Below are 15418 nucleotides of genomic sequence, written 5' to 3'. Positions count from 1 at the left end.
AACGTCAATCGTAGTTTGCACCCACGTGCTTCTGTACCGCGTAATTACCTACCACGCCAGCAAGGAGGTAGAGGTCTCCTATCCGTTAAATGTCTACATGATAGGGTAGTTTGAGGAATAGCTTGTCAGGTCATAAATAGTTCTGACCCTCTTATGGAACTCGTGCGCGATCATGAGTTACAGGGTAAAGGAGCATTCTTGTTCTCTGCAGCACAACATGCAGCGTCTAAATTGGGCCTTGCTTTTGAGCCGTCTAATCGTGATCTTGATGATAACGTGGTCCTTCTCTCCAAATCTCGACTTCGTTCAGCTGTGAAACGAGCTGAAATACGCTCCCTCTTCGAAAATAATCGGAATCGTGACCATCAGGGAATGTTCTACCGTCATCTTGACACCTGTAGTCTTTCCGTTGATCTTACGTTCTCTTTTCTCCGATCAGCTGGACTCAAGTCCGAAACAGAAGGCTTTATCATCGCTGCCCAAGATAGTGTGATAGCGACGCTAACTCACCAAAAGTATGTATGTAAAGAAGCAGTCTCCACCACTATGTGCTGAGCGTGCAAATCTCAGCTGGAGACGCTGATGCACCTCATCTCGGCATGTCCTTCTTATGCCACGAACACCTACATACATCGCCATAACGCTGCCCTCCGCGTGCTGTACTACTTCTTGAGACACAAGTATGAAGTGGACCCTACGTCAGTCCTACCATATGCTCCAGGCGAGATCGAGTCCGTCGTCAAGAACGAGAAATGCATTATCTTCTGGAATTTCTCGTTCCCAACTACCAGGCAGCTCTCTGCTACTAAGCCTGATATAGTGCTCCAGGATATCTCATCTAATACTATGTACGTCATCGAGTTCTCTGCGCCTGCAGAAACGAACATAGTCACGAAGGAGGAGCAAAAACGGACTAAATATCTTGATCTCTTACAAGAACTACGACAACTACACCCTGGCTACTCAGTCAAAATGGTTGTCCTCATTATCGGTTGCCTAGGCGGAATTCGTCCCACTCTCGAGACGAATCTATCTCAAATTCCGGTCTGCAGATCTCATCTTCGTCACCTTATCTCTTCTATGCAGAAGGCTGTCATTATAGGCACCCTTCGTACATTGAGATCGCATCAGACTGTCTTCAAGTAACAGCCCTTGAAGTTTCTTTTTTCTTTTTCTTTTTTTTCTTTCTTTTAGTAGGTTCCACATCGCTGCGGTGCAGGGACGGAGCCTGCTTGACCAGGACATTAGACAGACTTACGTACTACTGACTCGGAAGACAGACGGACCAACGGACGTCGCGTGGACTGACGGACGAACAGACTACACGGCCACAAGTCAGTGAACTTTCTTCAAAAGACGTAGCTGACTTGTGAAGATTTATGTCTCTCAAGAAGATGGGAGGCTCTGGGGTGTAAATCCTGTATCCTCTCTCCCTCCTTGGCAGGCATGAATTCGTTAATTTCAAATTTTTAATAATAATAATTATAATAATAATAATAAGGGCAGGCAATCCCTAACCTCACGTCCGAGCCTAACACTAGGACACGTGCCATACCCGGTAACCATCAATTCCACTCAAAGTGATGGGCTAACGAGGTGGGTCCGTGCTGACTCAGCGGAGCTAAATGAGTCAAATCCAAAAATGTCAAATTTGAGAAGCAGATTTTTCGGTCCTCAGGCGGGTAGTAGTCGACCCAGTCCTACAGAACCCCGCCCCCCTGCAGGTGACGCTTCTACCTTACCTATAGGGGGTAGTTCTCACGGATATGAGGGAGAGCAATCAAATTTGGCTTTGGATCCCAGGCTAGTCCCGGAGACTAGACGTGCCGCTGACGACGAGGAGCCATCTCAAGGCACTTCTCAAGAAAGTCGAGCGAGCACACAAAACAGTCGTCTTCAGCGCTTTCAATGGACGAAGGCACTTAAGGCTGACCTGCTCACTTGCTACGAAGCAAGTGAACCATCGAGACGTGGCTATATGGGCAGGATGCATACCCTCTGGTGCGAAAAGCATCCCGAACTTTCCCATATAAAATCGCAACATCTACGCGATCAAGTATCCCGTCTAAAAAAAACCGGATTTGACAAACCCCGAACAGGACAAGAGAAACGATGCAGGACTACGCAAGCGGAAGTGAATCGAGGTGATGAGATAGAGCCGGCTGCTATTGATGTAGTTCATTCTACACGTGAGGCATTAGTCGCTGAGACGCAGGATGGAATATCTCATGATGAGCCAGTATTAGAAAGTGAGAGGCCTCTAACACCACCTGTATTAGAGGCTTCACCACCTACGCCGCTGATACCCGAAGATATCCCAGCACTACCTGTGTTAACGGCGGAAACAGCCACGCCACTCACTTCGACCACGGAAGCGAACGTAGAGGAAACTCCGATCCTTCCTGCTGAGCCACCAAACACTCGTTTGGAAGAGCTTAAAGAACGGTTTCAAAATATCCTGTTCAAAACCGATAATGACCTTTCCAAACGCAAACGTCCCAAGTACCGCAAAACGTTTGCCAAAGCACAAGACCTTGCTTTAATCAACCAGATCGTCGACGATCATCTGAATCACACAAGTAGCCTACTCGAAATCGATAGCTCAGTCTATGCTGCAATGTGTGCTCTTTCTCCTGCCCCCAAGTCTACTGAGACAGCCGAGGAGAAAACACGCAAGCGTATAGAGAAACTTGACTCCCAGTTGACCCCTCTTCGACAGACGGTATCACGTATCGAGTGTGTGTTAAAGTACCAGAAAGCTGGTAAACCCTTCACCCCAAAGGTGCGAGCCTTCGCGCGTGAACTCAGGCACCAACACCACACACTAAACAAGGGTATCCTGCTCACTATCAAGCAGCGAAACATTGAAAAGATACGTGTACTAGCTCTCGCTCGGAAAAAGCTAGTTAAACGCGAGAAGTGTATTCGAGAAAACAAGATCTTTGTATCGAATCCTTCCCGTTTATTTGCAAAACCCCCTTCTCTCGTCGAGAATCCACCTTCGATAGAGCAAATCGATGGCTACTGGCGTGATTTATATGAAAAGTCGACTAGTGTAGATAAAAATATAAGACCAATCAAACTGTTCGAAAGGTTCTGCAACGCGCGCCTAGCAGAACAAGCGGTCCTAACATCTGTTACCGCTGATGAAGTATCCCTTGCTTTCAAAGGCAAGAAGAATCTTTCGGCGCCTGGCATGGATGCTGTGTCCAACTTCTGGTGGAAACGTTTAACTTCCACACACGCACATCTTGCTAGGCACTTTACTTCATATATCCTTGGGTACGGGACCTTTCCAACGTGGTTCGCGGAAGGACGAACAGTTTTGATTCCCAAGAAAGGAGACCTTTCAGTTCCGAGCAATTATCGCCCGATTACATGTCTCAATACCGTGTACAAAGCGTTCACCGCTATTCTTAATGAACGCATACTCACAACCATAGAACCGGTTTGGCAGATGATATACGAGCAACGCGGCTCCAAACGAGGTATATCAGGTTGCAAAGATAATCTTTTTGTTGACAGATGTATCTGTCAAGACGCCCGTCAGTATCAACGCGACCTGAGTATGGCCTGGGTGGATTATAGGAAAGAATTTGACACAACCTCTCACCAACTCATATTGGTGCTGCTCAAATGTTTGAAAATTCACCTCGATATCATCAGATGCATCGAAGAGCTGTTACCTTTGTGGAAGACCAAATTTACCATTAGATGTGGTAAACGTACTGTCTCAACAGATCTGGTAACGTATAAGCGTGGTGTCTGTCAAGGCGACAGCCTTAGCCCGCTTTTATTCTGCATCTCCCTTATGCCCCTTTCCTTGCGCTTGCGAGAGGAAACTGGTTACCGTTGTGGTCCCCCGACAGATAGGAAGCATCAGGTAACTCATCTATTCTATATGGATGACCTGAAACTTTATGCTTCTTCTGAGAGCAGTCTATCTCAAGCTCTCAAAGCTGTCCATCAGTACACGAAGGCTATTGGCATGGAATTCGGACTTGATAAATGTGCCGTCATTCATTGTAAGAGGGGTCGTGTCCCTGATTACGATGCAGACGTGCAACTCACAGATGGAAGCATCGTGAAACATCTCGATGAAGAAGAGCTCTACACATATTTGGGTGTCGGATAAAACCACATTCAAAGTGTGTCTACTGTCAAGGAAGCTCTTCGCGGCAGGTATAGGCACCGTCTTCGACAAATCTGGCAATCAGAATTGTCTGGGATCCATAAGATCCGTGCTACTAATATGCTTGCAATACCCATCCTTCTCTATTCTTTTGGTTCCATCAAATGGACAATAGAGGAGCTTAAGGAACTTGATAGAGGCACTCGCAAACTCATGAACGTCAATCGTAGTTTGCACCCACGTGCTTCTGTACCCCGTAACTACCTCCCACGCCAGCAAGGAGGTAGAGGTCTCCTATCCGTTGAATGTCTACATGATAGGATAGTTTTAGGAATAGCTTGTCAGGTCATAAATAGTTCTGACCCTCTTATGGAACTCGTGCGCGATCATGAGATCCAGGGTAAAGGAGCATTCTTGTTCTCTGCGGCACAACATGCAGCGTCTAAATTGGGCCTTGCTTTTGATCCGTCTTATCGTGATCTTGATGATAACGTGATCCTTCTCTCCAAATCTCGACTTCGTTTAGCTGTTAAACGAGCTGAAATACGCTCCCTCTTCGAGGATCATCGGCATCGTGACCATCAGGGAATGTTCTACCGTCATCTAGACTCCTGTGGTCTTTCCGTTGATCTTACGTTCTCTTTTCTGCGATCAGCTGGACTCAAGTCCGAAACAGAAGGCTTTATCATCGCTGCCCAAGATGGTGTGATAGCGACGCTAACTCACCAAAAGTATGTATATAAGAAAGCAGTCTCCACCACTATGTGCAGAGCGTGCAAATCTCAGCCGGAGACGCTGATGCACCTCATCTCGGCATGTCCTTCTTATGCCACGAACACCTACATACATCGCCCTAACGCTGCCCTCCGCGTGCTGTACTACTTCTTGAGACACAAGTATGAAGTGGACCCTACGTCAGTCCTACCATATGCTCCAGGCGAGATCGAGTCCGTCGTCAAGAACGAGAAATGCATTATCTTCTGGAATTTCTCGTTCCCAACTACCAGGCAGCTCTCTGCTACTAAGCCTGATATAGTGCTCCAGGATATCTCATCTAAGACTATGTACGTCATCGAGTTCTCTGCGCCTGCAGAAACGAACATAGTCACGAAGGAGGAGCAAAAACGGACTAAATATCTTGATCTCTTACAAGAACTACGACAACTACACCCTGGCTACTCAGTCAAAATGGTTGTCCTCATTATCGGTTGCCTAGGCGGAATTCGTCCCACTCTCGAGACGAATCTATCTCAAATTCCGGTCTGCAGGTCTCATCTTCGTCACCTTATCTCTTCCATGCAGAAGGCTGTCATTATAGGCACCCTTCGTACATTGAGATCGCATCAGACTGTCTTCAAGTAACAGCCCTTGAAGTTTCTTTTTTTTCTTTTTCATTTTCTATTTTTTAGTAGGTTCCACATCGCTGCGGTGCAGGGACGGAGCCTGCTTGACCAGGACATTAGACAGACTTACGTACCACCGACTCGGAAAACAGACGGACCAACAGACGTCGCGTGGACTGACGGACGTACAGACTACACGGCCACAAGTCAGTGAACTTTCTTCAACAGACGTAGCTGCCTTGTGAAGATTTATGTCTCTCAAGAAGATGGGAGGCTCTGGGGTGTAAATCCTGTATCCTCTCTCCCTCCTTGGCAGGCATGAATTCGTTAATTTCAAATTTTAAATAATAATAATAATAATAATAATAATAATAATAATAATAATAATAATAATAATAATAATAATAATAATAATAATAATAATAATAATAATAATAATAATAATAATAATAATAATAATAATAGTAATAATAAACTTTATTGTCAATTTTGATCATTACAAATGATTTTAGACAGTGTCATAGTACAAAGAGAACAATCAAATAAGTTTATATACATCATACACTGCTTTTTCCAGCAGATACACTTTTAGTTTACTTCTGAATCCACTCACTGTTGTACAGTTTTTCATTTCATCGGGAAGGCTGTTATATAGTGGTACTCCAATGTACATTGGCTTCTTTTCATCTATATATATAATAAAACTAAGTCGATAAAATGTGCGGGCCGATAAAACTTAAAAAGGAGTCCCGACACGATAAAGGGACTTATGTGGTGTGATAGCCCTTTATCCCTCCTCGAACAAGAAAGTTCCCGTTTTAATCTAAAGGGCATGTTTTTAAAGATATAAGGGACTTTCCGACCCTTCAACTTGGAAATTAAGTACATTGGCGCCATCTGTTATCGAATATTTGAACTTCGTTCAAGACATCCAATAGTCATAGTGTATAGTCTCCATAGTGGCGCCATCTGTTATCGAATATTTGAACTTCATTAGAATACTCTAGAAGGTGTGAGAGAGAAATTTCTCGAATATTCTAGAGCCTAGCTCTCTGAATATATAAGAGCCCGGTGTCGCTCACCAGAGTTAGTTTAATTTGAACAGCGAAACGAGCGATTTCAAAACGAAAAGAAGAGAAGTTATCTGTGAGCCTTTATTTAGAAGTATCACGTGTGAGTATTTTTAATAGTGTGTTTAATTAACTCTCGATTTTGAAACGAAATAGAAAAAAGTTATTTGTGGGTTTTTATCGTGAAATTTCAAATGTGAGTATTTTTAATAGTGTTTAATTAATTCTAATGGTTTTTTTTCTTTAAATTGTAATTTTCTTAACCTTCAAAAAGTCGCGCGGCGTCGAATTGATGCCTTCTATATACTTTTGGCCGTAAACAAAATATCGCTCGACCGCTTGAAGGTTAAATATATTTTTTTTTGTCTCAACGTACCCCACGTTTCCGTTACAAAATGTTTATTTAATTTATATTTTATAGAATACAATGCCCAGACGTAAGAGAGGAGGAGATTTGGCCAGTTCTGCAGCGAAACGGCGAAAAAAAAAAGAATCTCGAAGAAATGAAACGGAAGAAGAGCACGAAGCACGTTTACAGAATCAACGGACCAGAATGAGTAACCTGAGAAGCACAAGAAGCGAAGAAAGAACAGCAAATAAAAGTACTGAAGAGTCGAGAATTTTAAAAGATAATCTAACAAAGGAAGCATTCCACTACGAACCGACGAAAAAATATTACAATCATAAATACGTTGTTATTGGAAAAATGAATAACGTTTGCCAGTTTTGCCATGCAAAAAAATTCAGTAAAGAAACACCAGGTCTCTGTTGCATGAATGGAAAAATTCGATTACCACCAATTGAAGCACCTCCGCAGGAATTTCTGCATTACATGCTCGGGGAAACACTAGAATCAAAACACTTTCTCCAAAATATAAGATCATATAACTCCTGCTTTCAAATGACTTCTTTCGGTGCTACTTCGACTAACACTAATAGAAATGAATTTGAATATGTATTTTCAATTCAAGGGCAAATTTATCACAAAATAGGATCGTTACTGCCAATGTCTAACGAAGACCATAAATTTCTACAAGTATATTTCATCGGAAATGAAGAACAAGAAATTGATCAACGATGCACAAATTTTAATGGACTGAGACGCGAAATAATCCAAGATGTACAGAGGATCTTACACAAGTATAATCAACTGATTTATATATTCAAAACAACATTAGACCGCATGATTTCTGATGACTATAAAATTGTAATTCGAGCCGATAAAAGACCACGTGGAGAACACGAACGCAGATTTAATGCACCTCAGGTAGATGAAGTCGCCATTGTAGTTGTGGATAATGAAAATACAAGCCGTGACATAATTGTACATCGAAGAAGAAAAGGACTACAACGCATTGCAGAGACACACCGTTCATATGATGCTCTTCAATATCCGTTAATATTTCTGCACGGAGAGGACGGATACCATTTCAATATAAAACAAATTCATCCTGAAACAGGCATAGAAACAAACAAAAAAGTCACTTCTAAGGAGTTCTATGCTTACCGCTTAATGATCAGAGACAATGAAACATATAATCACATACTCAACACTCGCCGTTTATTCCAACAATTTCTGGTAGATATGTACGCAAAAATAGAAGCAGAACGGATGCTTTACATAAGATTGAATCAGAAAAAACTACGCACAGAAGAATACATCCACCTTCGAGACGCGATCATGAATGACGGCAATATTGACGATATTGGAACAATGGTAATCTTACCCTCATCATACATAGGAAGTCCAAGACATATGCACGAATATACACAAGATGCCATGACCTACGTAAGAAAATATGGACGACCTGATCTCTTTATAACATTTACATGCAATTCATCATGGCCAGAGATCAAAGAACAACTAAAATACGGACAAACCTCCATAGATCGACACGATATAATAGCCCGAGTTTTTCGACAAAAACAAATACGATTTATTGAAGTCATCACAAAATATCACATCTTTGGAACTGTTATTTCATGGATGTATACAATTGAGTGGCAAAAACGAGGATTACCTCACTCACACAATCTCATATGGCTACACGATAAAATTTATCCCACGGATATCGACAAAATCATCCGAGCTGAATTTCCTGATCCACAAAAAGATCCGGAGCTTTACAACATAGTAGTGAAAAACATGATTCACGGACCATGTGGATCATTAAATTTCAATGCGCCATGCATGAGTGATGGAAAATGTACGAAAAAATATCCAAAACCGTACTTGGACGATACCAAAACTGAAGATGACGGCTATCCCAAATATAGAAGACGATCACCGAAAAACGGTGGCTTCACAGCAAAAATACGAATACAAGGCAGAGACGAACTGGAAATAGATAATCAATGGGTAGTACCGTATAATCCACTACTTTCCAAAATGTTCCAAGCACATATAAACGTTGAATACTGCAATTCAGTAAAATCTATTAAATATATATGTAAGTACGTAAACAAAGGTAGTGATATGGCAGTATTTCAAATAGTCCAAAATAGCGAACAAAATAACAGAAATGATGAGATCCTCATGTACCAAATGGGAAGATACATCAACAGTAACGAAGCAGCGTGGAGGATTTTTAGTTTTCCCATACATGAACGCGAACCAGCTGTGCAACATCTAGCAGTACATTTGGAGAATGGACAGAGAGTTTACTTCACAAAAGACTCGGCTAGAAAAATTGCAAGCGAACCACCTCAGAACACAACATTAACAGCTTTCTTCCAACTGTGTCAAACAGATCCATTCGCCAGAAAGTTATTGTATGTCGACGTCCCTATTTATTATACGTGGGACAAAACAAGGAAAATTTTTCAACGTCGGAAACAAGGAATGCCAGAGGAGAGTCATCCAGAAATCATAAAAACTAACGCAATAGGTCGAGTATTCACTGTACATCCAAACAATGCCGAATGTTTTTATCTCCGGATGTTGTTACACGAAATACGGGGACCAACAAGTTTTACAGATCTCAGGACCGTTAATGGCTACCTATGCCAGACTTACAGAGAAGCATGTCAACGCTTAGGATTATTGGAAAACGACAACCACTGGGAATTAACACTACAAGAAGCCACACTCACAGCTTCAGCTGAACAAATTCGAGAGTTATTCGCTATAATATTAACAACATGTAACCCATCAAACCCAAAACAGCTATGGGACTCTTTCAAAAGGAGTATGAGTGATGATATATTGTACCAAGTCCAACAAGCTAATCCTGAACTGACTATAGAATTCAATGACGAGATCTTCAATGAAACACTCATTCGCTTAGAAGATAAATGTTTAGCAATAAATAATCAGGCCTTAGTAGAACTTGGAATGCCAGCACCACAAAGAAATGCTTTTAGTGTGCTAAACTACGAAATTATGAAGGAAAAAAGTTACAACATCATTGAACTACTTGAATACATTGCTCACAACAAACCACTTCTCAATGACAATCAAAAAAAAGTTTACGACGTTATAATGAGCCGGATAAATAACAATATTGGTGGAATTATTTACTTGGACGCACCAGGAGGCACTGGTAAAACGTTTCTCATAAATCTAATACTGGCGGAAATACGTGCTAAAAAACTCATCGCACTGGCACTAGCATCATCTGGCATTGCAGCCACACTTATGGAAGGAGGACGAACTGCCCATTCTGCCTTACAACTACCATTGAATATAGCCGAACAACAATTCCCGGTATGTAAAATTTCAGGAAAATCTGGACGTGGTCAAATTTTAAAACAAGCTAAAATTATCATCTGGGATGAATGCACCATGGCCCATAAAAAATTTATAGAAGCCATGGACAGAACATTACAAGAATTGCGAAAAAACTCTGAAATAATGGGAGGAGCTCTACTCATACTCTCAGGAGATTTTCGACAAACACTTCCAGTTATTCCCAAGTCAACATCAGCAGCCGAGATCAATGCATGCTTGAAAAAATCACATCTCTGGCCACAAGTACAAATACTGCAATTAACAAAAAACATGAGAGTTGAATTATCAAGAGATGAAACAACAGCACAATTTGCTAAAATACTTTTACAAATCGGCGAAGGTACATATCCTACTGACCAAACGACCGGCCTCATTGAACTTAATAGTGATTTCTGTAATATAGCCACTACTGAAGACGAACTAATCGACAAAATTTATCCAAATATTATTCAGAATTATACTAATGCAGAGTGGTTATTTCAAAGAGCAATTTTGGCCACTAAAAATAATATTGTTGACGATATCAATTTTAATATTCTAAAGAAAATACCTGGTGAAGAGAAAATATATAAATCGATCGACACGATGGTATCCATTGAAGAAAGTGTCAACTTCCCCACTGAATTTCTAAACTCTTTACAAGTACCAGGAATGCCATTACACTGCCTTCGTCTGAAAATTGGAACTCCAATCATACTACTCAGAAATCTCAACTCCCCAAAATTATGTAATGGAACTAGAATGATCGTAAAACAGCTATCGAATAATATCATTGAAGCTGAACTTATTTCTGGAAAGACCAAAGGACAGACAGTATTTATACCTAGAATACCTCTGATCTCTTCGGAATTGCCATTTCAATTTAAAAGACTGCAGTTTCCAATAAAATTAGCCTTTAGTTTTACAATTAACAAAGCGCAAGGACAAACTTTAAAATATTGTGGCATTAACCTCAAAGAATCCTGCTTCTCTCACGGTCAGCTATATGTAGCTTGCTCAAGAGTAGGAAATCCAAAAAATTTATGTATATATACTCCGGACAATCAAATGAAAAATGTTGTTTATAAACAAGTATTGTAAATAATGAGAAAACGTTTTCAATAAACTTTTTTTTTCCTTTTTACGTCATAGTTTATTTTTTTATTTCGACTCTACCACGTCATCTCATATCAACTCCCGGGCGAAGCCGGGTTTTTAAGCTAGTATAGAACTAAATTGTGCACATCATTTCGTATATCGCCTCCACTTCGTGTTGGATAGTTGTGAGACATGTTGTTGTAAGCAAGATTAGCGAGGTTATCCCTAACAAGCATAATGACTTCGAAAGCAAAGATGCTTGGAAGTGTTAAGATTTTTTTACCCTTAAAAACAGCTACACAACTTTCAACACCCTTCAAACCTGCCAAAACTCTAACAATTTTCTTTTGGATTTTGAAGACTCTCTCTGCAGATGGTGGGAGTCCCCAGAACATTATCCCATATTTAAGTCTTGAGTAAACCTGAAAATAGTAATAGAAAAGCAACAGCGAATCTTCGTTTACAGCATGCTTTAAAATCCTCATCTGATAGCATGCAGAGCTAAGTTTCTTAGTTAGTATATTACATTGACTTTCCCGGTTCAGTCCACATTCTAGTTCAATTCCTAAGAATCTCAATGACTTGGTCTTGTTCATCATCCAAGTGTTTATTTCCAAATTCAAGTCTATTGTAGTTTTACATTTTCTTGCTGAGAAGACCATATAATTGGTCTTCTCAACATTTAAATGTAATTTGTTTGCATTGAACCACTCAACCATCTGGCGCATTACATAGTTCGTGTTATGCTGTAGATCGTTTACATTATCACCAGAAACAATGCAGGATACATCGTCTACATACATTACAATATTATTTCTCAAATATAGACCTAAGTCATTAATATAAATTAAGAACATTAATGGCCCCAACGTGCTGCCTTGTACCCATCAACATACTGAGTTCTATCACTCAAGTAAGAGTCTATTAGATTATACGCAGTGCCTCGAATGCCGTATTTGTAGAGTTTTGCAAGAAGTATTCCGTGTGTCACACAACCAAAAGCCTTGCTAAGATCGCAGAATATACCCGCAGTAAGTTGTTTGCGGTCTAATGATTCTATTATGGTATCGTAGAGTGATAGAATAGCAGTACTTGTTGATCGGTTTTCGATAAAACCATGTTGTACTTTACTGATAACATTACACTCAGTCATAAAATTGATTATTTTATTTGCCAAAATTTGTTCTAAAACTTTAGATATGGATGATATAAGTGAAATTGGTCTATAATTGGCTTGATTTTTAGTGTCCCCCTTTTTGAATATAGGCTTAACAATTGATATTTTCAAGATATCCGGATATACACCAGCTGTAAATACAGAATTTTATTAGCTTTGTGAGGCAGCATACAAAAAATTCTCCGAACTCTTTTATGAAGTTGTTCGAGATATTATCAATACCACTTGAAAAAGAGTTTTTCAGGTTATTCACGGCATTACTGACTTCTTGTTCCGAAAATGGCCTCAGAAATATTGTTCGGTTATTTACTGGTATGTGATTAAATAACACTGGACTTGGTGGTATCAACTTGATAACATTATTCGGCTGGTTAACAAAATAGTTATTAAAGTCATTAGCTGTTAATGAATTTGTTTTGTCCTTACTATTTTTGTTGGGTGCAGTCATATTTTTGATAATTACCCAAGCTTCTTTCGCTTTATTATCCGCAGATGAAATTCGATTGCTAAAATGCTCAATTCTAGTCATTTTAACAAGCTTTCTATGTATTTTTTAAAATTATTAGACTCGGCCATTTCACCACTTATTTTACACCGTTTATACAAATCTTTCAGGTGAGAGGAAGAGGTTTTAATGTCATCCGTTACCCAATCTTTAAGTTTTTTATTACGAAACTTTTTTACCGGGAAACTTACATTATAAATATGGGTGAGCGTGTCAACAAAATATGTGAATTTTTCATTAATGCTATATCTTTCTGAATTGGAAAGATATTCCCATTTTTCTCTACCAAGAAGGTAACGACAGTAGTCTTCGTTCTCTTTACTGAAATTTCGGATGAAGCGCACAGAGTTGCATTCATTTTTGCCGATATCATATTCTATAGATAAATAAATAAGCTCGTGGTCGGTTAAATGGGTAGTTATAGCTTCAGTTGTTGTGTAGATATGCATATTAGTAAAGATGTTGTCAATTACTGTCGATGTCCTCTCTGCTATTCTTGTTGGCACAAAAACTGTTTGGAGATAGTTAAAGCTCGTGAATAGAACAAGTAACATAGTCGTTTCCTTACAGATAATCTTGTCACTAAGGTCGACATTAAAATCCCGTTATATAGATCAGTTTATTAAGATCATCAAGAATAACTGCAAGTTTATCCAAGAATGTTTTAAAAACTCCTGTTGGTGATCTGTAGATAGATATTATAATCGTACTTTTGGTTTCTCCATAGCACTCAATTGCACAAACTTCGAAGGATTTTTCTTCACAATATTGTAGTAGATCAATTTTTCGTGTTTGTGTTCCATTTTTGGTAAATATACACACTCCACCTCTGCTATGTTGACTTCTGCAGTAGTAGGAACTTAGCGTATAACCTTGTAAGATTGCAGCTTCTATTACCGATTCATTTAACCAATGTTCGGATAGACATAAAATCAATGGTGACAATTTATTAATTTCAATATTCAGCTCAGGCAATTTATATGGAGACAGGCCTTGTATATTGGCACTCAAAATTGTGATTATATGGATTGTTTTGTTCTGCTGACTTCTGTTCACCATTCCATACTTTGTTATCTTGTTTTCGAAAAAACCGTATGTTGTATCTGCGAATAATTATTCCACTTGGCCAGAAATCAGAAAGAAATCAGAAGAATATATTTGTTCTTGAAATTTATTGTTCACGCCAACCATAAACGATCCATTTTTTCCTTTGGTTTGAAGTTTTTCGCAGGTAATTTCATGGTCATCGATTTTCGATCGAATATGATCAACAATTGTTTCAGCAGTCACGTTTTGTGAAACTCCACCAACGTAAATCCATATTTTTCGTGGTGCAGCAATAAAATTTTCGATATCTTTAGCTGTTCCGACTATAGTGTTCTGTTTGGTTTTATTATTTCTATTTGATCGCTTATAGTTAACAGTTTTATATCCATTCGTATCACTTTCACGATTATTTTTTTGAACTGAAATGTTTTCCCGGACTACATTTGCATATAACATTCCAGTCCCTCTGGTAGATTTTGCTTGGTCTAATTTTTGTGTATTACTTGCCAATTTGTTTTCAACTACAATGTTTGGCACATTGATGCAATGACTTTTGCCTATATCAACCAACTGTATGGTATTTGTAGTTTCGAAAGTATTTGATTCGTTCGTATTTTCAAAATTATTTGCACTATTTTCTTCAATGGGTACTATTTTATTTGCATTTAATTTATTATTTAATATAAGTTTCTGTATTTCTAAGTCTTTTTCTTGAATTTGTTTGGTTAGTAGAATAAATTTATCATCCATTTCACGAACTAGTTTTTCAAGTAGAGAGCTTTCTTTCTTTAAATATTCATTTTCTCTTCTAAGTTGTTCATTTTTCATCTCTTTTATTGATTGTGTTTCAATATAAGAAGCATTTTCCTTAGAATTGCAGCCTTTATTATTAATTTCTGGTACACTCATAATCTCAGTTTTTTCACATTCAACACACAACCACTTTTTAATTGTCTTTTCATCAATCATTTGACGCAAATTTTCAACACTTAAGCCTATACACTGTATGTGAAAGACATTAGCACATTTAAGACACTCCAAAATATCATCATATCGATTGATTTTCTTTGCACAAGTAGAGCAAGGAATACCACGTCTGTCGCGCATGACAGACTTATATTAGTTCTATATCATATGCATAATAAATTTTAACAATCACTGTAAGTTTTATAATTAAATCGAGAACACTATAATCGACAAATAAGGAGAAACTAATTATCACTTAAGCAACAACAATTGCCAATATAATATAAAATTTACTGTCCAAAAGTAAAAAAATTATTTTGCAAATATGTTGTAAATAACAGTATTTACTGTACATTTCTAATAACTCCTAG

The 15418-nt window shown here is 39.0% G+C and overlaps 1 protein-coding gene across 1 annotated transcript; it reads left to right on the top strand.

The window, feature by feature from the left end:
- The first annotated feature begins 6202 nt into the window (after positions 1-6202).
- Positions 6203-13725, top strand: LOC123302827. The gene is made up of 3 exons (XM_044885918.1): positions 6203-6741; positions 6967-10863; positions 13648-13725. Exons 2-3 carry the CDS (start codon positions 6973-6975, stop codon positions 13723-13725), a joined length of 3969 nt encoding a protein of 1322 aa, XP_044741853.1. The 5' UTR covers positions 6203-6741; positions 6967-6972.
- Positions 13726-15418: the final 1693 nt, after the last annotated feature.

This window comes from Chrysoperla carnea, chromosome X (genome assembly GCF_905475395.1).
Source record: "Chrysoperla carnea chromosome X, inChrCarn1.1, whole genome shotgun sequence".
NCBI classification, from domain to species: domain Eukaryota; kingdom Metazoa; phylum Arthropoda; class Insecta; order Neuroptera; family Chrysopidae; genus Chrysoperla; species Chrysoperla carnea.
This window is presented reverse-complemented; position numbering and strand designations above follow the sequence as displayed.